The 26442-nt window shown below is 32.4% G+C and overlaps 1 protein-coding gene across 1 annotated transcript in view; it reads left to right on the top strand.

Annotated features, from left to right (window-relative positions):
- The window catches only part of HUNK (hormonally up-regulated Neu-associated kinase), a 131320-nt gene extending 105710 nt beyond the window's left edge, over positions 1-25610 (top strand). Inside the window, exons 7-10 of the mRNA XM_074300784.1 lie at positions 2737-2905; positions 9178-9261; positions 19331-19508; positions 24240-25610. Of these exons, the coding sequence (XP_074156885.1) occupies positions 2737-2905; positions 9178-9261; positions 19331-19508; positions 24240-24907 (1099 nt within the window). The 3' untranslated portion in view covers positions 24908-25610. The remainder of the gene's footprint in view (positions 1-2736; positions 2906-9177; positions 9262-19330; positions 19509-24239) is intronic.
- Positions 25611-26442: the final 832 nt, after the last annotated feature.

Below are 26442 nucleotides of genomic sequence, written 5' to 3'. Positions count from 1 at the left end.
CAGATATACAAATCATGATTTTTCAGGTCTACTAAGTCTGAGAACTTTATTTTAAATGAGAATTTTTTTTTTGATCTTTTTTTTTTTTTATTATATATATATATATATATATATTTTATAATATTATCCCTTGTATTCATTTTTCCAAATTACCCCCCCTCCCTCTATTCCCTCCCCCCGACGACAGGCAATACCATACATTTTACATGTGTTACAATATAGTCTAGATACAATACATGTGTGTGAATATCATTTTCTTGTTGCACAATAAACATTAGAATCCGAAGGTACATGCAACCTGGGCAGACAGATATTAGTGCTAACAATTTACATTCACTTCCCAGTGTTTCTTCTCTGGGTGTAGCTACCTCTGTCCATCATTGATCAACTGGAAGTGAGTTGGATCTTCTTTATGTTAAATGAGAATTTTTAAATGAGAATTTTTAAATGAGAATTTTATTTTATAAGTCTGAGAATTTTATTTTTGGTACTGTTTGTATTTCAGATTATTTCAGGTAAATATGTGGTGGCTCCATTCAATCATTGCCCAAAGTTCTAGTATATAAGAAATACTTTAAATGATGACAGAAAGATTTCAGAAGGAATCTTGAAATAGATTGCTTACTGTTTTCTGACACCTGACAGTCCTACTCAGGTACCAAAAGAACAAAACAGAAACAGATTCTTCTAAAAGCAAAACCAAGAGTCTATGGCTCCTTCACTTTGTAATACTATATAGCATATAGGTATGTTTTTTGTTAAAGGAAGGGAAAATTAGTGAAAATGGAATGAGTCATTAAGTGAATGTAATCACTGTTTAATGAGTCTAATCAATCCACTAAACGTGACATCTGTTAAGTAAATAGGGCTAAAATTAAGAAGCAGTTCTCTCCCTGTGTTAGCCTGATTTCCATTTTTAAAAAAAATATATGATTTGGCATTTAATTTTCTTACATATTACTCTCATGATTCAAGAACAAGTTCCAGATATTTTGTGCTATTAGTTTAGATTTTTCTTTGAGGTTTAATCAGAAGCAAAATTGGTCACTAGATAGGAACAATAGAGAATAGGCTAGAACATGTATATTAAAGAACACAGCAGTGTTATATCTTTTGCAGTGAGGGACCTATTACTTAATGTAAGCTGAAGTTAATTTTAAGATAGAATGAAAACAACACTTCTAGTTAATATGGCAGCATGAGAAATATCAGCGAGAATTTCATTACTCCAGAAAATATCTAAAAATGTCAACAGATCAAATAATAATCAAGAAAATCCAGAAAGAAGGAGTACTAAGCTCCTTCATCTCAGAATCAAACAAGAACATCTGAAGGCTACGAGAGAAATACTACTAGGGAAGCTGAAGGAATTGAGATATGATTATAATAATAATAATATAATAAATATAAATATAATAAAAATAATCTATAACAAATAATTAATCTATGTGCAGATCACTGTAGTAAAGTGTGAGAGATAGAGCTCTTGGTCCCAGTAATCATGAACTTTATAGTCTACCAAGGAAATAAGGCTCATATATAGATTATTATAATTCACAATATTCATTACCCAAATGAATTTGGGATTTTATTGATTTAGAACTTACCTCCAACAATGCATGGAGATCACAACCCATCAGTACCTGCTCATCCCATGCCACCACTCATCATTATCATCAATAGCATTTATGTAGCGCCTACCCTGTACCAGGCACTGTACTAAAGTGCCTTACAAATACTATTCATTTAATACTCACAACAGGGGACAGCTAGGTGGCACAGTGGATAGAGCATCAGCCCTGGAGTTGAGTTCAACTCCAGGAATCTGAATCCAAATCTGGTCTCAGACGCTTAACACTTCCTAGCCGTATGACTCTGGGCAAATCACTTGACCCAAATTGCCTCAGCAACAACAACAACAACAATAATAATAATAATAAATAATAATAATAATAATAATAATACTCACAACAGCCCTGGGAAGAAGGTGCTATTATTATTTTCATTTTACAGCTGAGAAAGCTGGGGCAATCAATCAGTGTCTGAAGCCAGATTTGAACTGATATCTTTCTGACTCCAGGTCCAACGATCCCACACAATCTAGATTGTCCAGTTTGTCTATGTTCTTTCATTAATTTACAATAGTATTTTATATTTCAGTCATGTCCAACTCTTCATGACCTTTCATAAGGGTGACTCATGACTCTTCATAAGACAATAACAAGTATTTATTAAATGATTACTATGTTCTAAATGCTATGCTTGGTCTTGACAGAATTTACATTCTGAGGGGGGAATAAACAAGGATAGATAGAGATAGATAGATAGATAGATAGATAGATAGATAGATAGATAGATAGATAGATAGATGTGTATATGGAAAACAAAAGATTTCATGAGGAAGGTGGTGTCTCAACTGCATCCTGAAGGGAAAGAAATACTAAGTATTTCATTGAGAGCCTACCAGGTAACAGACACTGTGCTAAGAACTTTGCAAATATTATCTCATTTGATCCTCACAACAGAACTCAGTTCTATGTACCACCTAGCTGCATGTGTTAGCTAAAATAGTATATTCAAATAACTTTTAATAGTAAATATTTCATTTGTAAACCAGTGCTATTTGAATTTATGTGGATCTATTTGTTTTTATTACTAATGGACTTCCTAAGGCTCCTTTTAGGAAAGATTTTAAAAATCACTGTATAATTTTCTTTTTTTTCTCCTTTGGCATAGAATTCACCTAGAAGACTTGAGCCAAAGCGTGGTACTTCACATGACTGAAAAGCTTGGGTACAAAAATAGCGACGTGATCAACACCGTCTTGTCCAATAGGGCCTGCCACATCCTTGCTATCTACTTCCTGCTGAACAAGAAACTTGAACGCTATCTCTCAGGCCTCAGAGTAAGTTTGGCATAGTTGATATATTTCTTTACTATTGGTGAGGGGGGGGGGGAACTTTTCCTTTTCCACAAATGCTTTCTAAATCGCTGACATTTGATCTTCAGCTGTTAATTTAGCCTGATGTGTTGCTGAATCTCTGGAATGTGAGATAAAATAGTATCCAAACCTGGGTCACATATCACACTCTCAGAGGAAAGTCAAGATGTTTTAAAAATAACCCTCTTACAAAGTTAGACCCTAGGCAAAGTATTCAAGCTTCTTTGTATTTTTTTTTTAACTTCTCCTTTAAGCATCTCTTCTTTTTCTTCTATTCCTTTAATCCTTGTCTCATGACCTGTCATCTTCTTCTATCCCTATGCTAGAATATGTTATCCAAACTTACCCACTGAACAGAAAATTCATTAATATTGATTATTTTTAGTTTGATTATAGGATTAAGCTCTCTTCTTTAGAAAGAGATAGCACAAACAATTAATTAATTAATAGATAGTTTTTTAAGGTAAGTTTATCATAGATTTAGTGAATAAATAGATTGTAAAAATTTTATCATTTAGTAGCCAATATTTTAGATTAAGACATATGTTTTATATTTTAACATATTTAAAATGTTTTGGACTGCCTACCATCTAGGGGAGGAGGATAGGAAGAAGATACAAACCCAGTAGCAACACTGCTGGGTCAAAGAGTATGCACAGTTTGATAACTTTTTGAGCATAGTTCCAAATTGCTCTCCAGAATGGCTGGATGTAGTCACAGTTCCACCAATAATGTATCAGTGTCCCTGTTTTCCCACATCCCCTCCAACATTCTGCATTACCTTTCCCTGTCATTCTAGCCAATCTGACAGGTGTGTAGTGGTATCTCAGAGTTGTCTTAATTTGCATTTCTCTGATTAATAATGATTTGGAGCATCTTTTCATATGACTAGAAATAGTTTCAATTTCTTTATCTGAGATTTGTCTGTTCATATCCTTTGACCATTTATCAATTGGAGATTGGCTTAATTTTTTATATATTAGAGTCAACTCTCTATATATATTGGAAATGAGGCCTTTATCTGAACCTTTGACTGTAAAAATGTTTTCCCAGTTTATTATTTCCCTTCTAATCTCATCTGTATTGATTTTGTTTGTACAAAAACTTTTTTTTAATTAATTTTATAATTATAACATTTTTTAACAGTACATATGCATAGGTAATTTTTTACAACATTATCCCTTGTACTCCCTTCTGTTCCAAATTTTCCCCTCCTTTCCTCACCCCCTCCCCTAGATGGCAGGCATTCCCATACTATAGTATATCCTAGGTACAATATATATGTGCAGAACCGAATTTTGTTGTTGTTGTTGTTGTTGTTGCAAAGGAAGAATTGGATTCGGAAGGTAAAAATAACCTGGGGAGAAAAACAAAAAATGCTCACAATTTACACTCATTTCCCAGTGTTCCTTCTCTGGGATATAAAAACTTTTCAATTTGATATAATCAAAGTTTTCTACTTTGTGATCAATAATGATTTCCAATTCTTCTTTGGTCATAAATTCCTTCCTCTTCCACAGGTCTGAGAGGTAAACTATCCTATGTTCCTCTAATTTATTTATAATCTCATTCTTTATGCCTAGGTCATGAACCCATTTTGACCTGATCTTGGTGTATGGTTTAAGTGCCTAATTTCTGCCATATTAATTTCCAATTTTCCCAGCAATTTTTGTCAAACATTGAGTTCTTATCCCAAAGGCTGGGGTTATTAGAGCTATTGATTATTTTGTCCTTTGGACCTAACCTATTCCATTGATCAACTAGTCTATTTCTTAGCCAATACCAAATGGTTTTGGTAACTGCTGCTTTATAATATAATTTTAGATCTGGCACAGCTAGGCCACCTTCATTTGATTTTTTTTTTTTCATTAATTCCCTTGAAATTCTTGACTTTTTGTTTTTCCATATGAACTTTGTTGTTATTTTTTCTAGGTTATTAAAATAGTTTTTTGGGGGGAGTCTGGTATAGCACTAAATAAATAGATTAGTTTAGGGTAGTATTATCATTTTTATTATATTTGCTCGCCCTATCCAAGAGCATTTAATATTTTTCCAATTGGTTAGATCAGACTTAATTTGTATGGAAAGTGTTTTGTAGTTTTGCTCATATAGTTTCTGATTTTCCTTTGGCAGATAGATTTCTAAATATTTTATACTATCGGCAGTTACTTTAAATGGAATTTCTCTCTGTAGCTCTAACTGTTGGATTTTGTTAGTGACATATAAGAATGCTGATGATTTATGTGGATTTATATGGTATCCTGCAACTTTGCTAAGAGTAATTGAATTTCTAAGTCTGGCAACTAGAAGATAAAGAATGATGGCTAACTCCATACCACAAGTATTTCTTACCCACTGTGCTTTCTAGTTATAAAAGTTATCACCTAGAGGGCAAGGACTTCTAGGCTAATTTCATTTTGACAGCTGGATGTTACTGTTGGATTATGAAAGTACTTTGGTCAGATGGTTAGACAATTTGGTCCAATTGTATTATATTCAAAACAGGTTTCTGTAATTTATTTTTTTAATTTCTCACTTCTGTTATAAAAAATGCCCCTGTAAATTATTCCTTGTCTCTGACATCTGTCAGGTGACCTAGTTCGATATGTAAATACTAGCTTTGCAAATTAAATCATAAATAATCAGTAACTTTTTACTTCAATTTGTTTTTATTTCAGATATTTAATTTTAACATTGTTCTCTTCAGCCAGGTTACATACTGTCCCTGTTTAAATTTGTTTATCTTTAGTGCCCTTATTGTTGTTCACTAGAAAATTGAGAAAAAAAATTCATAATTATATTTTAATAGGCTTTAAATGCTCTTATATTTGGATCATTTCTTAATTTCTTATCCTGATAATATCACTAGGAAACCCCCTTTATCAGAAGGTAAGTCTTGAAAAGATAAGGCTGAAATAGTGGCCAATCCATTCCTCCTAGCACAGCGTCAAGCAAGAAATGTTGTAAGGTTCTAGGCACATATATATTTTTTGTTCTTGTCCCACTCCTAAAACATTTTTTAAGAGATGAAATCAATTTTAAGTGAATATTGAAGGCATCTCTGAATAAAGAGAGGAGAGGGAATCAAAAAATACCGCTTGAAGGGTATGGATAATGGTGACGATGAATTCTACCCACTTGGTCCTTTGTAGTAGTTGAAAGGATAAAAGACCGACTACAAGTATGTGAACCCCAAGTCTTTATTTTATTTTGTTTTTATTTTTTAGAGACAACTAGAGGAGCTATATTCTTTTTTGGCTTAGTGGCTATCTCTGAGTTGTTAACTCAAAAAGCCTAGGGATTCATCAAACAGTTCTGCTCATAGATGAATGTAGAGAAAGAACCTTTGATCTCTGCATGGGGAACCTGTGCCAGGTCATAGAGCTAGTGCCTTTTTAACTCCAGGTCCAACACTCCATCTATTGTACCACCTATCAGAAAAAGGAAAGCCATTACAGCAAAAGAAAGGATGATAGAGCTAATCATACACATTTTGGTAGAGGGTGAGAATTTTTGAAAGGAGTTTTTGCCAGGTTTATTACAGGTACTGAATTTAGTTTGTCATAACTTTTCTATGTAATCTCCCAATGGATTTAAAGTTATTTCAATTTAGGAAACAAATTTTCTTATATTGGCCAAGTGATACTCCTTGGACAGATCTGTTGGCCACAGTTGCCTTGTGTGTAATATGAAGGCTTTGATCTAAATGATTTCTTAGATTTCTTCCAACTTTAAATCCTGTTATGCTAATCAGTTGTGAAGGCTTTTTTTAGTAATTTGCACAAATTATGTTCAGTTCTAATTTGTCATGAACCATGATGGATATAGTTCCAAGAAAGCAATTTTAATTGCTACATTAAGGAGTAGTGTTGCTGATTCTGTCTTTAGTCCTATTCTATTTGATATTTTAATTAGTACTTTAGAATTAGTATTTAGATAGGTATTTATCAAATTTCTAGGTAACAAACCTGATAGAGATGATTAGATTGGATGACAGAATCTCAAAAGGTTGTAAAGACAATGAGCTAGGAAGAATGAGCTGAAATTTAATAGAAATAAATTGATTTTTTTAAAAAAAGTAATAAGTCCAAGATGGGGAAGCCTTCCTAGATAAGCAGTCATTTGAAAATTTCCTAAGTGTGTTAGTGAACACTCAGGACTTGCAAAATAATTGCATAATAATGTTGCATGATAGCCAGAAAAACTATTGCTGTCCTAGGTGGCATAAAGTAAAAATTATAGTTTTAAGAACAAGAGCCATTTAGACCACAATAGGAGGAGGAATGTTCAACTTGGGACCCCATATTTTAGAAATAACATCTATAAATTAGGGTTTTATTCAGAGGACAATGATAGTGAAGTGAAGAACCTCAAAAGTAAAAATAAAAATAATCTGCCTTACAAGGATCAGTGGGATGATTTGGGAATGTTTAGGCTGGAGTAGAAGAGATTTAAAGGGGACTTAATAACTATTTTTAAGTAGTTAAATAGGGATCAGGATTTTTCTACTTGAGGGCAAAATTAGAAAAATGTATTATAATTAAGTCAAACTTTTGTTTATAGGTCAATGTTAGTCACTGCTGTGTTCCGTGGGGATGTGGTTAAGCAAGGTGTCATGGATTACTTTAAGGAGTATGTCTGATACCCACTCCTTTAAACTTGAAACAAATTTTAAGGGCATTCTCACCAGGTTGCAGAAACTTTCATGTGTGGGTCTAATAAAAATTAACAGTAAGGCTAGGACCAAACCTTTGTGCTTGCGGGACTCATTAAAGCCTATCTAAGTATTTTCAGTGCTTTGCTTTAGGTTAAGTGACACAAACTAATAAATAATCTTTGGTCCTAATTTAAATTTGTATACTATGTCAGTATTAATTTTTTTACATTTTTTTCCCGTTTTTTTTTCAAAACTTATTTTAAAAAGTGAACCAAGTTTTTGGTTTAAAAGATAGTACATTCATCTAGTTTTTACAAGTAAGCTTGCGATATATTTCATAATATCCTATAATACCCTAACAAAATTAGGAAAAAATGAAGTTGCAAAATTTATCTCATAAGAAAAAACACTGTATCATAGCTGTTAAAGGAATGGGCTGTCTTGGAAGGTAGTAGGTTGGGCAGCGTGATCTCAAGCAAGCCACTTATCCTCTCTGGGCCTGTTTCCTTATCTGTAAAATTGGAATAATACCATCTGTTGTACATGGCTATTATGAGCCTCAAGTGAGATAATGTATGTGGCATGTTTTATAAATTTTATATAGTACTTTACTAAAAGTACTATAATGTAAATATGAGTTAGTATTATCTGCAAAATTCAGAGGTTGGACTAAGCTGCTAATATCAAATCCAATTCTAAAACTCTAACCCTATGTTCTTAAATCTTTTCAGACAAGCTAATTTCTATAAAGAAAAAAATTTCTACAAAAGATTGGAAGTCAGTATTAGAGGTGCTGTGGAAAGAGAGATAATATTAATGTACTGTTGGTGGATCTGTGACCTGTTCCAACCATCTGGAAATTGGTTTAGAATAAAGCAATTAAAGGGACTAAACTTCCCATACCTTTTGACTTAGTATTGTGGATGTATGCCTCAAAAAAGGCAAAGACAGAAGCACAATTTTAATCTATACCAAAATATTCTTAATAATCTTTGTAGTAATCAAGAACTAGAAACAGAATGGGTAACCACAGATGGAGGAAAAGCTAATAAAATTAGGGCATGAATTTAATGAAATACTATTATGCAATAAGAATTATAAGCTGTTTAAGAGAAACATGGGAAGATTTGTTTAAAAACAAGAGAAACAAGAAAATTATAGCAATAACTAAAACATTGTAAACAAAAAAGATTCTTAAAAAGAAATAGAATTCTGAGTAATTGAAAGACTTAAATTCAGGTGCCAGAGAAGTAATAATGAAACATACGTCCCCTTCTTAGAAGGGCAGGTACAATCAAATGCATAGTATAATATTAAATCAAATACATGGTATAGTGTCACATATATCATTGTGTAGAATGTTTTTGCTTAATTGTTTTTCAGTGTTATAAAGGAGGGTTCTGTTTGGAGGAGGAGTAAGATGAAGATCAGAATGACTTTTATAGACAAAAGGCATGACAAAAAATATGTTTTAAATAAAGAAATACAATTCAAATATTCTCTGGAGGGAAAGGATTAGTGATATAATGAAAACTAATAGTTCCTAATGGTTACGGTTTATTTATTTTTCCTCTGGCAGAAATCAAACATTCAAGACAACATTTTCTACAAGAACCAACTCTATCAGATGGAAAAATACAACATGAATAAAGAATCTTATGAGGTAAGGATGTAAGCAATATTTGCAATATTCTTAAGACTAGAATGTTTGGTTAGTCATTTCCATTGTTATGTATAGTAAAGGAAGGGAAATTTAATTATTCTAGCCCCTAAAATAGCAAACTTTAATTATGGGAGCAAAATCTATTAAATGATTTTTTGTTGAATTATGCCCATGAAAAATGGACTATAGGAGATCCATTGATTTACAGAGTTTAAAGGAATTTATTAAAAGCCAAAATTATAGTCACACATAAATGAATAGAAGACTTGACATGAAGAAAGGAAAACATAATAAAGGAGCAGGAAAAATTTTAGAAAAGGACCAAAATAATTTTTATTGTCAACTATTCTTATCTGAAAAGTCAAGGATTGACTAACTTGCCTCAGAAGTTCCCAAAAGATATTCACAGTTTTTCAAGGACAGAGACAAATCATCACCTAAATAGGTATAGAACTCCTGTATAGAATTTTCAGTAGTATACCTTAATTTCAAAAGTTCAACAGAGAAGAATTGGGATGTAGTTATTCTTATTTTTGAGTCATTTTTCCTTACTGGATATTCCCATACTTCTTCTACTCCATCTTTAGGGTGCCTTCTTCCATTCCTTTCTCACAGCATGTTTTATGTTTCAAGAAACACTTTCTCTATGGAAAATTCCTTCTTTTGAAGACAAAGCAAGAACTGACCCCTCTTTTCCCTTGAGGAAGAAGGATCTATTCAATTCATCTATCATTTTTTAATTTTAAGATTTCCTTAATTGATATAAAAGTATGATAATAACTAACATTTATATAGCATTTTAAGGTTTTGCAAAGTGTTCCATATTTTGTGAATAATTTAAGTTATTAATGCTTAAAACTTTACTTATACTAAGACTTTGGGAATGCCCTGTATCATTTTATTTGTTCCTCACATCACCCTTATGAGCTGGATACTCCAAGTATTATTATACCCATTTTACAGACAAGATTTGATCAAGCCTAGGTAATGTTAAATAACTTACCTATAGTTACATAGCTAATAGATGCTGGAGTCCTTCAAATCCACTTTCACATTGCTACCTCTAATTTAACTAATCCTTGGAACATTGTGTCTTTTTCTCTTAGGTGAGAGGTTAAAATATTTGTATTGTAAAGAATGCCCCCAAAAATATGCCTAATGTAGACACTCTCTAGCTGTGTAAACAGAGGCATGTCAGCCTCATTTTCTATTTTTACATTATTTTATTGCTTTTTTTTGTTTACATTATTGTCACTTCTCATTAGTAATCCTCTTCCCTAGAAGCCTTCCTTTTAACAAAAAATTGTTGAGCAAAAAAATTGTTTCTGAGAATATATACTTCATTTGTATCTTCTCTTCTCTGCGGAGAGGAAGCTACATTTCATCTTCAATCTTCTCAGAATTAAGACTGGTCATCAAATTTTACATCAATGGAAGAATACTTAATCTAGACTGACATGTTGTTGAATGGGTAGCTTGTTGAGTTAATCCCTCATGACATCTGTCTAGTTTAGACACTACAGTGGACAGTAAGCTATATCTAGAACTGGACAAGAAGGGGGTGATGGGCTGAATTACTTTGGGAACACAAAAACACTTTCAACATTTTAATTCCTTAACTATTTGAAGATAGTTATTAAGTTTTTATTAACTGGATCTAATACAGCATGAGAATAGAATTTTTAATGAGAAAATAACATTTAAATCATAGATTATTTTTAGATTAATAAACTTGTCTCAGTTGTAATATAGGAGGATAAATAAAAATATCTCCAAATAGTGAAAATAAAGTCATTAATGGGAGAGCCCAAACTCTATAGGTAAAAGCTTTTCTGATTTTAGTTTGACCTGTATTGATATCCAAGAAAGGAATCTGTGTTCCTGATAGAGTAGGTTATTGGCCATGATAAAGGAAGGAGGGAGTGTCTTGATGATTAATAAAAGACTATTCCTAGCTCATATTCCTCTGGATGCTCATAAAAATGCTTTCTATTCATCAAATATGGTCAATTGCCATTTTGTTCTTTGTGTTCTCATTCTTTTTTTTCTTTCCTTTTGAAGATCTGAGATGAAGAAAAAGAAAATTAAATCCAGAGATCAGAGCCCTATAATTTCAAGGCTTTATTATTTCCCTCTCCATACCCAAAGCCACCCCCCACTCCCACCCTTTTTTTGGCTTAAAAGCCAAAGATTGAATCAATGGAGAAAGATTACAAATTTCAAATAACAGCACCTGTATTAAATTAAATTAATTTGAATTCAATGACTTATTTATTCTCAGAAAAATATCTTCTAAACAATAGTGACCCTTGTAGAGGCAATATTCATTTAAAACTTTACCTCAACTCAGCCCAAACTTATTTTGATTTGATCTTGATATAAAAAAGGAAAAAAAAAAGACTGTTTTAATTCTATTTTTAAAATATAAAATATAGAAAGGAGGTTAGGCTTCTCTATATAAGGCAATATGATAATGATAGTTATTAAATGCACATTTAAAGGTAAAACATTAGAAGGTTGGCTTTTTTTTTTTTTTTGGCCACTTTTGCTACTGTCAATCATCTCTCCTTTCTAGATACTTTCATCTATCTTGCCTTTTATGGTAATATACTTTCTTGGTTTCCGTCCTTTCCTTCTTGGTAATTTCTCAGTTTCCTTTGAAAGTTCAACATCTTCTGTCTCCTAAGCCACTTTCTCTGCTCTAGCTATACTTTTCCCCTTGCCAATCTTATCTGCTTCCAAGATAATAAGTATCATCTCTTTGCAGATATGTACCAAGTGTGTACATATCTAGCTTTAAACTCGGTCTTACCTTACCAATCACCTGTATCCCTATCTCAATGTTCCTTCCTTAGCACATATTCCTTAGCATATACTAAGCCCCTAACAAAATGCATTTTCATCCATTCATTAGCATCTCAAACTCAAAAGCTCAAAATGAAAATGAGCTTGATGCTCCCAATTGCCAGCCTTGAACTCTGTTAGTAGATCGCAGTGATTATATCTCTATACTGCTATCCTGGAACTCACTTGAAACATTTAAGATTGAAAGATTTAGAATGGAAAGTACCAAAGGAAAATTTAATAATATTTTGTTTTTTTCCAAATACATGCAAAGACAATTTTCAACATTAATATTTGTAAAGTCTTGTATCTCCACCCCCTCCCCAAGACAACAAGCAATTCAGCATAGGTTAAATGTGCAATTCTTCCAAACATATTTCCATATTTGTCATTCTGTGCAAAAAAATAATAATGATGAGATCAAAAAGAGAAAAATACAAAGCAAACACAATAATGATGAAAATACTATGCTTTGATACAAATTCAGTCTCCATAGTTTTCTCTCTAGTTGTGGGTGGCAGAAAGTACCAAAATTATGAAGAAAAAAATGAAAACTGAATATTTTATGAATCCCACATTAAAGCAAGAGGATAATTTCTTAATGAATGCTTCTGAGGCAGAATTTTTGGCCCTTTTTTGTGTTATGGGTCTCTTTTATAATAACGTTTTAAAATCTTTTAAATAAAATTTACAGGTTTACAAAGAATTTTATATAATTATATTGACACAGTTAACAATACATATGTATGTATGTATGTGTGAGTGTGTTTTCAATTTCATAGGGGAGGAGAAGGGAATAAACATATATTAAGCACCTACTAACCCCAAGGTAAGAGTTTCTGTTATAAGGAAAGTGGTCAACAAAAAAGCTTTGGTTCAAGAGAAACAGTAGCTTCTTAAGTTACCACTGTAGTAGCTAAAAATGCTTATTTCTGAAAGATTATTCTGGACACCTGAACAAAAGACGTTAAATCACATAGTGCTCAGCTGAGAACCAGTCTGTTCCTTCATGGAACTTGTAAAGTCTATTAAGTAAATGACATGGAAACATAGACAACCCTTATACATAATACTATATAAATGCACAGATAACTTAGATAGTTGGGTTAGAATTTATTTTAGTAAACCCAATAAATCTCTATACATTTCTGAGCCCAGAAATGTTTGTAAATCCCCAAAGCCCAAGGTCTAGATCCCACTTTGTGGGAAGATTTATTCAGTATTACTCTTTCACTTAAAGTTTTCCCACAATTAACATTCCAACACTTAAGTCCTTTGAAAAGTAATGTAAAACCATCTCATATTTTATCTCTTATTGTCTATTTTGTTTATTGATCTTTATTGATGATTGTTCTATTTATAATACTGTTTACATAAAGCCATTTCATTAAAGTGGTTAAGCATAAGGTCTTTCTGCCTAAGTAAAAAGTATAGTTTGTCAAGTGTTCCCAAGCTAGATTAATAATCATAAGCTAGTTGTTTTTTGTTGTTTTTTTTTTCTGTAGGACTGCCTGTTAAATCACCCCTAACTGTGTTTATGAGCTATTTTGTTATGAAAATCAATCTCTAAAAAAGAAGAGAGGAAAAAAAAAAGCTCCCCACTGACTTTTCTTTATGAAATCAGTAGTCCAGGGATTAAAACAAAACAAAAAAAAAAAAACAAAAAAAAAAAACCACCAACTCAGAGGGAGAAAATAACCTCTGCAGTCTGGAAAAAATCTGAGATATCTGATTAGTTTCTTCTCTCCTCATCACAGTTGTCACCATCTTCTATTTTACCACTGTCAAATATGCATGGATTACGGCAAGCTAGGATACAGAAGAAACTGTTTCTGCCCTCTCCAAGCCCTTGGGCCCTTTAGTACAAGAAATGCCTATGATCCTTTAATGTCATTCAATGCATTATGGATTAAGTTTTTATAAACAGAACTTTCTCCTGCAAAATTAAGTGACTATGTAAGGAGAAGGAGGAATTTGAGTATTTGTTAAGTGTTATAAGAAGAAAAAGCTTAAATGAAGCAATTAAGTTATGTAGATTTGGAAGTTTACTGTAAGTAACTTAGGAAACAACCTGGGCATGATGTAAATTTGAAAACTATAAATAGAATTAAAGACTGACACAAGAATTTATTGCATTTGGTAGAGGATTGGCAGGTGACTATAAATGGTAAGGGAATTCAGAAAAGCTGGATTTCAGTCCTAGCTCTGACACTTACTACCTATGTTATCTAATCTGTATGGCTCAGTTATCCTCACATCTAAAAAGAAAGTGTAGAACTGGATGTTTTCTGAAATTCCTTTTAACTCTAAATTCTATAAAATCTAAATCAATGGTAAATGTTTCTATATTAACATGAGCACCTTTGCTGAACCTAAGCTTTTCCTGTGCCATGATTGATATGGTTCCAAATAAGCAACTGTATACATGTATACATTGTTATTCTCCAATTTATGGGCATTTACTTTGTTTCCAGGTCTTTACCACAACAAAAGTTTGTCTAAAACATTTTTTCTACATATATGATTATATGAGATAAGATTATTCCAAGGCAAATCATTTTAGTCTCTATTTAGATTTGAATCTTTCCTTTATTAATTACTATTTTCTTTCCTTAGGAAATTTTATCTTTTTTGATAGCCTATTTCACATTTTAAATTGTCAGATGTATCTTTGCTATTGGGCTTTTGCCTTTTCATTTTTGAAATTCTGAAAGTTTAATGGTCATTTGGGGGATCTAGTGGAGGAATGCAATTAAATTCTGAATATGTTAAAAAGAATACTGTATAATCAAAACATTTTGAGATAAGATGAATTTGTCTATTTCATTCCCTACCTTCTTCCTCCCCCCCCCAAATTTTTTTCTCCATTTTAGTTCCATGTTGTTATTATTATTATTATTATTATTATTATTATTATTTGGACTGATTTTTTTAAAAGCAAGTCCCTGAAATTGGTATTGATTATTTTAATATTCACAAATACATAGGGAAGATTTGATCTAGTTTTCAGTGAAATATAAAAAATGAGAAAAACTAAAAGCCTTTTATAAACATGACTGGCCTTTTCAGAAAAGACCAAAAATAGACCTTGCAAAGCAAAAATGAGAAGTTTTTCTTTGTCATTTTTCCTCAAAGGACATGGAAGTATATCCACAGAAGGGGGCAGAAACAAGACTGACAAATGATGCTTTAATCTATTTTGGCTTTGACTTGAGACACCTTGGAAGATAGGAAGGATCATTTTGGAGAGGGGAGGGTGTTGAGCAGCTTAATGGAAATGAAAAAAATATATATATATATATCTTGCAGTAGGCCCTGTCTCTGATTTTGTACCTCTATATTTGGGCTTCATGTAAATATTCAAAGATAATGTCATGACTACCATCAGACATTTTCTATGACCTTACCCCCAAATTTATATCTTTTTGGAAGGCTCTACTTCTTCCTCTTAACCATGCAATTTAGGGTCAAGAATAGTAAACCTTCTGGGTACCAAGAATCTTAACTTCCATTTCTTTTTTTCCCCCCATCAAGTAGCATTGTTAACTTTTCATATCAGAAAAGAGGGCAGGTTGCTAAAGGAGAAATACAATGTGCAATTTTGGGAAAATGGAAGATTTTATGCAGATTAGTTTTAGAGATCATCCCAATCTGAGGACTGCCCAGAAGATAAGGAGATCAAAACCCCCTAAAATAGTGCCTCTACTGCTCCCTTTCTTTGAGACTATGTACTAGTTAAACTCTAAAAGTTTCAGTTTCCTGATTTGTATAATAAAGATAACTGTAAGTATAGTACATATTGATGTATCATAAAAGTAGATCTTGAAGAGCTATCAAAGTGCACTTAATTGGAACCCCTCATTACTAGATGGAGAAACTGAGACCCTGAAAGGTCAAATGACTTAGTCACATAGTGAGTATTTGTGCCAAGATTTAAAACTGCTAAATCCAGCATTTTGCATTTTACCAAGTTGCCTCTACTTCCCTTGAAAGCTCATTGTGAGGACTATCTGAAATAATCTATGTGCTTTGAAAATTTTTAAGTATTCTGTAAATATTAGTTGTTATTATTTCTCCCTATAGTAGAGCAAAACCAATACTAGTGTTGTATGTCATTTTCCACACTCATGATCAACACCTATTGGAATATGGAGGATGGGCATTGCATTTAATCTCCATTCAATTTTGTTTTGTCTACTATTGGATCACTTTGTTTGAGCCAATTACCATATCTTTCTTGGAATCATTTCACATAAAAAATAGGAATAATAAAATTCCAATTATTTTCAATGTGCTTTGAAATTTTTATTAGGAAGGAATTATGAAAGTACATGAGGTTATTTTCTTGAAAAGCTTTTGAACAGTACTATGAAATCAATCACGAGTGTTTTTGAACTTTAGGCAAAATATAAAAATCAGAATACCCTTTTTCTCCCTTTTGTGAGGTCAGGCATATGGCTACCCACAATTTTAAACATAATAAAAAAGAATTTTAAGAGCAGGAAAAAATATTTCCTCTTCATACTGTTAATACCACCCCCCTACACACACACACACACACACACACACACACACACACACACACACACGCACACACACACACAACTTCAAGTAATTTCAATTCAATTCAGTTTCCATTAACAATAATCTTTATTCATGTTAATGTGTGTAACAGTCTGTTCAGAGTAGGTCTCAGGTTCAGTGATTTGCTAATGGGATAAAGTTTTCAGTTTCTCACAGAAGAATCATGGAATTTGTGGTCCTCTTACTCCTGGAAAGGGGTATATAAGGTCTTCAGGGAGGACTAAAACGTTGGGTGTGACGGCTTGCTAAGCTCTTTTCAGAATTGTTCATTCACTTGGTATCCACCTGTCTCTTGACTCTCACCTGTAACTCCAAGAAGCTATAGTATGTACAGCAGTGATGAGCTTAATCAACATAGCATTTCTAAAATTTAGAGAAATGAGTCAAATTTATAAGAATACAGGTCACTCACCAATTGCTAATTCATCAGTGAAGAAATTAAAGCCATTTATAATCATATGAGAAAATGCTCTAAATAGTTTTTGATTAGAGAATTGCAAATTAAAACACTCTGAGGTACCACCACACACCTATCAGATTAGCTACAATGTCAGGAAAAGATATTGATAAATGTTGGAAGGGATGTGGGAAAACCAAGGCACCAATGCATTGTTGGTGGAATTGTGAACTGATCCAGCCATTCTGGAGAACAATTTGGAACTATGCCCAAAGGACTTTAAAATTGTGCATATACTTTGATCCAGCAGTGTCTCTATTGGGGTCTGTATTTCAAAGAGATCATAAAAGAGGATTAAGGAACCACATGTGCAAAACTGTGCAGCTCTTTTTGTGGTGGCAAGGAACTGGAAATTGAGTGGATATCCATCTGTTGGGGAATGGTTGAATAAAGTTAAAGTACCTGAAGGTAAAGGAATATTATTATTTTATAAAGAAATGCACTGCAGTGATTCAAGACAATTCCAACAGACTTGGGATAGAAAATGCCATCCATATCCAGAGAGAGAACTATAGAGATTGAATGAGGATCGAAGCATACTATTTTCATCAATTTTTTGGTTTGCTTTTTTTCTTTTGTGGTTTTTCTCTTTTGTTCTGATTTTTCTTTCACAACATGACTCATATGGAAATGTCTTGCAAATGATTGTACACATATAATCTATATCAGATTGCTTGTTGTCTGAGAGGAGGGAAGGAGAAAAAAATTAGAAGTAAAAATCTTACAAAAATGAATGTTTACATGTATTCTAAGATTAAAAGATTTTATTAATAACTAGATTTTCTAAAAGTCTCTAGAAATGTAAAGAAAAGGAGCTTGTATTTTAACTTAATAGGTTAAACAAAACTAATTGTAAAAAGATGACTTGCTATATTTGACAGATGAAAACACTCAATACTTGAATTTATTTAAGGTAATTTAAATTCACTGGTTTTGCTTAATCAATATAGCAAAAACAATATGACATTTGCTAATAAACAGCTTACTGCTGGCAAAAAAAAAAAAAAAAAAAAAAAAAAAAAAACAAACCTACCCAGGTAAAATCTCCAGTCTCTGTCAAAGAGTTCAGTGTGGAAAGGGCAGTTAATCAATAAATACTATTATCTACTATTTAGCAGTCACTGTGCTAAGGACTGGAGATATAAAGAAAGGCAAAGTACATTCTGTGCCTACTGCTCATGGAAGAAGGTGATAAATGATGCCTGAAGCCAAACCCAATTACAATTTGGGAGGAATTTGTCAAACTTTGTTCTTCATAGCAAAACTTTATTAGAAGCACGCGGGATCCCCTAAAGAATGGTTCTATACATGGGATTAGAAATTCATAAATTAAAAGGTAAATGTACATGTGCCCTCTTAAATACATATAGGATTAGATAACTCAATTATATGTTTGTAATAATAGAAAGATGTAGTCTTTCTACCCAAACTAAACTTCAATATCCAAGATCTTCTTGTTCATTTGTTTCAATCATGTTCAATCCTTCATGGCTCCATTTGAAGTTTTCATGACAAAAACATACTTTACCATTTTCTTCTCTAGTTTATTTTGTAAATGAGTAAACTTGGGGCAAATAGGGTTAAATGACTTGCCCAGAGTGCACACAGCAAGTAAATATCTGGATTTGAATTCATCTTCCTGACTCTACACCTGGCATTCTATCCACTGTGCTACTTAGCTCCTATCCAGGATCTTACAGAGCAATTACTTTGTAGTCATAATTCTGCTGTTCACTTCCTTGATTCTCCTAAATGCGTGTTGTTTTAAAATAAATTAGAAGCTTTTAAATTTAGTGCTGCCCTTGCAAAGGAATTGCTATAAGCAAAATCTCAGGGTGTCATTTTAAAGGCAGATGGTAGACTTGTGATAGCCTAGATTTACATGTCCTTATTTCAGTCATCATGACCCAGAATAAATAACTTCACAAGAATGACCTTGCCTTTGGATTGAATTCTTGAAACATCATAGTTCATAGAATTGAGAAGTCATCAAATCCTGGGAGTATAGGATAGCAAAATTTCAAGGGGCAATTAATTCCCTGGATTAACTGTGATTTCTTTTTCTTTCTTTAAATACTGCCCTTAGTGTGATGCTCAGATAATCCAACATTTCTCATTTGTTTCTGTTTAAAAGAGGAGTCAAATTGATTTTCTGTATGTGTTTTTCTCTTTCTTTATTTAAAGGACAAAAAGCTTAAAGAGCAAGAGAAGAAAGGGGATTTTCTTCATCGACCATTTCCAAAAACATTAGATAAGAACTTGAGTTCATACAAACAGCCATCTGCTTGTCTCATCACACAGATGCAGAACCCCAAAGCCAGAAAGGACCAGAAAACTACCAAACCTAGTTTCCTGGAAAAAGGTTAGTGAAAAGCAAATTGCTCCATCAGTCAACCTAGGTGTATTTATTGAATGCTTTCCATATGCTCAGTGTAATCCTTGGTCCCATTAAGATATAGAAGTATAATATATAGTTCTCACCCTCATAGTTTACGTCTTATTGAAGAGACAAGGTTAAGGCACATAGAATAGAGAACGATACATATCTAACTGTGTTGCCAATTATATGCACAACAAAAGGTCAAAGAAGAGAGATATCTGCATGGGCTGGAGAAGTTAGAGGCTTTATGGGGAGGCAGAACTTGAAAGATTAGAGAGGAGGACCTTAAGTAAAAAAAAAAAAAAAAAAAAAAAAAACAGCATGAGCAAAAGCAAAGAGGCAGGAATGAGCATGGGGTATTGGGAACAGGGAGATTGGTCTACAAAGGAGATATTTTTCAGCTGGGAGATTTGCCAGGGCCCCTAAATCACATCACTTAGGCAGCTGCCTACACTGGGCCATTAAAATAAGCCATTTATACCTACAATATGGTAAGAAAAAAAATTAGAAAATGCATCATTGCAAATTAAACTTGAAATCTAATTTTTTTTTTATTAAAAGCAACCCTTTCTTTCCTGAGACAAATTGCAAACTAGGAATTTGACATTAATTAAATATTAATAATAGGTAACATTTATATGCTACTTTAAATTTGTTTTAAAAATACTATTTTACCTTTATCTTGTTTTTGTTTATTTTTTAGCTTTTAAAATGCTTTAGTAATACTTTTTTAAATTATCTGTCACAATTACCTACTTTTCTTTCTATTGCCTTCCAAAAGAAAGGCCTCCTTTGTACCAAACATGTATAGTTAAGCTAAACAAATCAACATATTAGCTATATCTGAGAATGTATGTCTGATTCTGTACCTCTAGTCTATTAGCTTTCTATTTAGAGATACAATATAAGTTTCATTTTCTATCTTTTGAAATCATAGTAGGGGGAGAAATGTGACAAACAGGTGGTTTTCAGTTACACAAAAGTTCCTCACATCTAATGTTTAATGGTTTATCTCTGGGTGGGATAAAGAACACTTTAATTTCAGTTATAGAAACTTAAAAGATTTAAAACATATGCAAAAATTTGCTATGCCAGGATGCCTGGAACATAATAGACTGTATTTGGTGTACTTGTTTTGTTTCTTAGTTAGAGCTTAATAGATAAATCTTCTAACACTTTCCTTTTGCTGGATCCCAGTGAAGTGAAAGTCAAAATCACACAGTATTTGGGAGTACCACGGCATCAAGTTACCTTGCTGGTTTTCTGCTCATTCACAATTCTACTTGAAAATAAGAATTCTCACCGTATTTTCCATTATAAAAGAAATCTTAAATGCTACAAGCAGGATTTAATTATAAAAGAAACGACTGTTTAGTCAAATAAAATTCTTAGGTATCACAATTCCAGAATCAACTTTTGTTTAAAAATTCCAAGAAATAAGTAAATACTGTATTTAACAGAGAATTTACAACTTAAATGTGTATATATTTTTTATTTTTTTGGAACTTGTCTAAGATCCAAATACCCCTACAAAACAGATACAACCCACCCTATACTATTTGAATATTTTGCTGTTTTATGGAACTTATTTTGCTGAATTCACAAATAGAATTTAAGAAAAAAAGAAAAATCATGATTGGTTGCTCCTACAATCTTTTAGATTTATTTTCCCTCACAATTATAATCAAACATAAATTCTTACCTGGCTTTACTTACATCATTACACATCAGTTCATATATGACTGTCCATATATCTCTCAATATCATAACTTTCATTTCTATAATATTCATGTTATAACAGTTTGTTAAGTTTTCCCTTATATGACAAGCATCTCATATCATTTAAAATTATTCACTACAATAAACTATTATTTTGTACATAAATTCTTTTTTTTTTTTCTGGAGGCAATTGGGAGGTTAAGTGACTGCCCAGGCCACATAGCTAGGAAGTAATAAGTGTTTAATACCAGATTTGAACTCAGGTCCTGCTGATTTCAGGGTTGGTGCTCTATCCACTGCACCAGTTAGCTACCCCCTTTTCCTCTATTTCTTCCCTTGTTTGATAGTGATAAGGATGGGACTGTACCTCCAATTTCAAAGGTATAGGGAATTCCCAGGTGAAGAAGTTCAAATTAATTCTTTCTGTGAAATGCAGATCATTTCCTACTGTGTAACACTTAGGGAGATACACTTAAAGCGATTTTATGTCTTATTTGGTTATTTTACATAAATTTATAAGTAATTTGTTAAATTGTTTTCCATTTTGTTGTCAGGTAATTAAGCAAATGATGTCTAAATTTTTTTATTTCCTCATTGTTAGTTGTGGTTTCTCCTTTTATACATTTTTATATTAATGATTGATATTACTTTCTTTAAAAGTCAGATAAAGGTTTTTCTATATTAGTCCCTTTAAAAACTTCAAAATTTTATTTTTCATCAAACATTTTTATGTGGCTTTTTTAGCTTCTCTTGTTGATTAATATGTTGTGAGATATAATTTCCCCCCTTAAAACTGCTTTGGTTGTATCTCACAAGTTTCTTAATGTTCATAATATTTTCTTTGATGAAAATTTATATCATATCTATAATTTGTTTTCTGACCCTCACACTTTTTTTTTTTTTTGGTCTCTAATTAGGTCTTTTTCTTTTCTTTAAATATCTTATTGATTATGATTTTGTATTATAATCAGGAATGGATATCTTTGATTTTTCTACATTTATTTAGGTTGATTGCTATGCAGACCTTAGAAATATGTATGTTCCTTTTAATTCTCCTTTAGTAATTGCCAGAGAATCATTATATTCAACCTTTCTAAAATGCTAATCAGATTTTTAACTCTTTTCCTGTTTAATTTTATTTAAATGTGGCTAAATAAGAAAGGAGCAGATTAAGATTCTTCAAACTTTCAGTCTTGTATGCTTTTCCCTGAAGTTCAATTAGATTTTCTTTTAAATGTTGTATATGCTTCATTTGGGGTCCTTTTATGGTTTCCATTTTTACTATTCTCTTATATGAGGTCATGATTGCCACTCCTTCCTACTCTTTTGGATTAACTGGAAATGTAACAGTTTCTACTCTGATCTTAACTTTGTGTGAAATTTTATGTTCTAAGTAAAAGAAGAAATGACTGATTGAATAATTAATTGCTTATCATATGCCAGGAAGTGCTGGAGATAACAAATAAAAACAAAAAGAAAAATGTTTCCTATCTTCATGGAATTTATAGGAGGAAGAAGACTATACACACACACACACAAAGAAAAAGAAGCTGAAAAGCACCCAGTATGGGAATGGGATAAAGCTACTTAGCAAGTTGGAGGGAGTGGGTGATTTTGAAATCTAAGAAATCATCTTTGGGTCTGAAAGATGAATGAAGGCAGGCCCACCTGTTCCTCCTCCCACCTCCTTTATTTTAAAGAGTATATGTATTGGAGTTTTGATTTAGAGGAAAGAAATGAGTCTGATAAAGGGAACATTGGAGAAAAGCTAGGGGAAAAAAAAAAGAAGTAAAGAAAATAGAGAATGCTTCTTTGATGAAGATGTTTTCATCTCTATTTTGAGGACCTTTTTGAGAAGAATATTTGTTGTCTAGAGAGAAAATGAAGATGTAGAATTTTATTTTCACATGTGCTTTCCCCCCTATTTTCTTTTGTAAAAAAATATTTTTTATTCTGTCATACAAATTTTTTTAAAAATTAGATTGCCACCAAAGTAGAAATTCTGAAAATCAAAGAGATAAACAAAATTGAAAGAAAAATTAAAAGCCTCTTCCGTTGTAAATAATACTAGGCGCTAGAATTTTTTTTTTTAAACTAATAGATAAAACATTTGCTAACCTATTTTTTTTTAAAAGAGAAAAAACAAATTGCTTTTTCTCAATAGTATTTAATTTTTCCTCTTATATATAAAGATGGTTTCCAATACTTATTTTTATAAGATTTTGAGTTCCAAATTTTTTCTCCTTCCCTCCCTTCCTTACGGGAGTCCCCTCTACCTAGGTCAACAAGCAATATAATATAGGTTATACATGTACAATCAGAAAAACCAAATGGTTACTATAAAAAATGATGAAAGAGAACTTATAAAGATCTAAGAGGAAATAAAAGGAAATCATTAAAAATTATTTTGTCCAATTAAATGCCAGCCAAAAAAAGGATCTTTAAAGCAACTTTATTGATACATAAATGATTTATAAACCAGTGATACAGTGTACCTTCTACCTTTTAGATGAGAGATAATAGAATATAGGTACAATGAAAATTTGTTTTGCTCAACTATAATTTTTTGTTAGGTAAGGAAACAAAGAAAAATGGATAGAGCAGTACACAAACATTTTTAAAATATGCAAAAGAGATCAGAAAGAAGTTCAGGTGGAGACCCAAGAAAAGCACAGCCATATACTATATATAGTAAAATTTCTATTGACATTATTTTTGCAATAATATCTAATTGTTATGATTGATATATGTTTTAAAAGGTATGTGTGTGTATATAAAAATATGTAATATTCATGGTTTCTTTTGTAATCATATTTTTCTGGACTTGATATGTGAAAATGTTCATTTTTGTTTGCTAACTTACTATATATATATATATATTTTTTTTTAATTAGTTACTCCATTTCTTCTTTTCTTCAGTTTTCCTATTGATATCAGAAAAGTTATACCAGATACTTAATGGTTCTTTCAGCAATTTTATTTTTTTGATTGCAGATTCATTTCGTGGCCTTAGCCCCTTCCATGAAGCTGCTATAGGAGCCAAGACTGGGTGTATTGCTTCTTGTTCCTTGGAATATCTTGAAATTCAGCATCCCAGGACCCCAAGAATTATGAAGAAGCAAGAGCTTCATCAGCAAGAATCTGCAAGCATGGGGATGCAGTCAAAAGAAGCTCATTTAATCCTAGATGTTGTGCGATCCTTCGAATCTGTTGATCGAGAGGACCAAATAGAACTACTCTCTCCAACTCATCATTATAGGATTTTGAGTTCACCAGTGAACATTTTAAGAAGAAACTCTAATGAGAGGACATTGTCCCCAGTCTTACCATTGGGGAGCATCTCCCCTAGCAAAGTTCCCACTCATTCTACTCCAGTCTCTTTTACCTATGAAGAAAAAAATAACCCTTCAAGGGAAGAGGGTATGTGTTCTCCTCCAGCAGTTCCTTCTAATGGCACCACACATCCTCTGGGGAGTCCAAATTGTGTGAAAAGTAGAGGCAGATTTCCTATGATGGGAGTTGGACAAATGTTGAGAAAGAGAAATCAGACTATTCAGTCTTCCACTGACAAGCCTTTGGAGGCCCGGCTGCCTCCACTACATCAGATTAATCCAGGAAACATTTCATTTGATACCAATGACAGTGTGAAAGGCCAATGTTAATTTAGGTCATCAGAATTCTAGCATCTCTTAGGATTTGAAATTTTCACCACAAAGGGAAAGTATTGTTATACAGCTCCATATATCTGCCAGAGTGTTATTTCTAAGGAATCTTTTCTTTCACAGGCTTACTTTATGATATAAGAGATAGATAAGTTCTTCATATGTTTTGTGTTTAAAAAATGAAACACAACTTTATAGCTGAAGTCCATTAGTCTTTGAAGCCTGTACAGTGAAACCTATTTCCCTGAACGTCGGAAAAGTATACATATTTATGTGTATACACACATATGTATGTACACTTACATATATATGTATACACATATGTGTACATATGTATAATATATATTTGGTGGGAGTGGGGGGAATTTGATATAAATAATTACCAATCTAGATCATTCAACCTCCTTTCTTCATTACTGGGATCCCCTTTGGGAATAAGAATTTCTGTATGTTGACTGTCTATGTGTGTCTAATTAACCAAATAATTGCTAGATTTCTCCTTAATTTTATGTTATGTAGTCAATGCCAACATCTATGTGTTTCTGAGTGGAATCTTTTCATTTTACTATATCAAAAGAGCATTCATTTGCAAAAAAGTTTGATTCACTAAAGCTTTTGCAGTAGAGTGAATCCATTAAGATATCATGGCATTCTAGTAAGATAAGAATCTTACTAGTGTTCATTGCTCCAGTTTATTGACAAAGAATATCAAAATTAAGAAATACAGACAACCTTGATGCACTGTTGAGCCACAGACACAAGACAGAGCCATCTCCCCAAAGGAGAAAGGGCTTTTGGACTGCGAACAAACTGAATTTTAAGAATTAAGATGAAAAAGAAGACAGGCACTCTGCTCTCTGAAGCAAAGTTTTGCCAAAGGTTTCTGTGACTGTTGTTTGGTCAGAGGTGTTTGAGCTTCCTTTCATTCTTACTTGAAACTAGTTAGTGGCCAAATCATTTCTCTTTCCTTTAAATTTTTTAAAAACAAAATTATTATCAGCAAACATAGACAAAGAACAGAAGAGGACTCCATATGTAACTGTAAACTTCTGTTTTTATGTTTTTTGTGGTAAAAAAATGTCTCATTTGTGTCCTTTTTTGAAATTCCATCTGCTTTTATGTGTATTGTTTACTTTTCTTTGTTAGTCCATTCTTTTTTTTTTTTGCATATTCCTATCTCTATTCACTATCACTATTCACTGATCTTCTCCCTAACTTAGCTTCCAAAATAGCAAATCATTCTTTCACAAAGGAAATTTTCATTATGAGATACTGAACACAAATGAAGTCATTTGGTAAGTGAAAAAATTATTCTCTTAAGCTCATGGTTTCATTGGGAACTTTTAAAAGGTTAGTGGAGGTTATCATAGTCTTAAGGATGAAAGAAATCTTAGCAGTCATCTTAAAGAGGACGAAATAGATTGTAAGCCATGCAGGAGTAAAAAGGAGAGCTGGAATCCAGTCTTCTCTTGGCTGGGCAACTGGGTGGTGCAATATGTAATAAGAGTCCTGGGCCTAGGGTCAGAAAGTCTCTG

This window comes from Sminthopsis crassicaudata, chromosome 3 (genome assembly GCF_048593235.1).
Source record: "Sminthopsis crassicaudata isolate SCR6 chromosome 3, ASM4859323v1, whole genome shotgun sequence".
In the NCBI taxonomy this organism is placed as follows: domain Eukaryota; kingdom Metazoa; phylum Chordata; class Mammalia; order Dasyuromorphia; family Dasyuridae; genus Sminthopsis; species Sminthopsis crassicaudata.
This window is presented reverse-complemented; position numbering and strand designations above follow the sequence as displayed.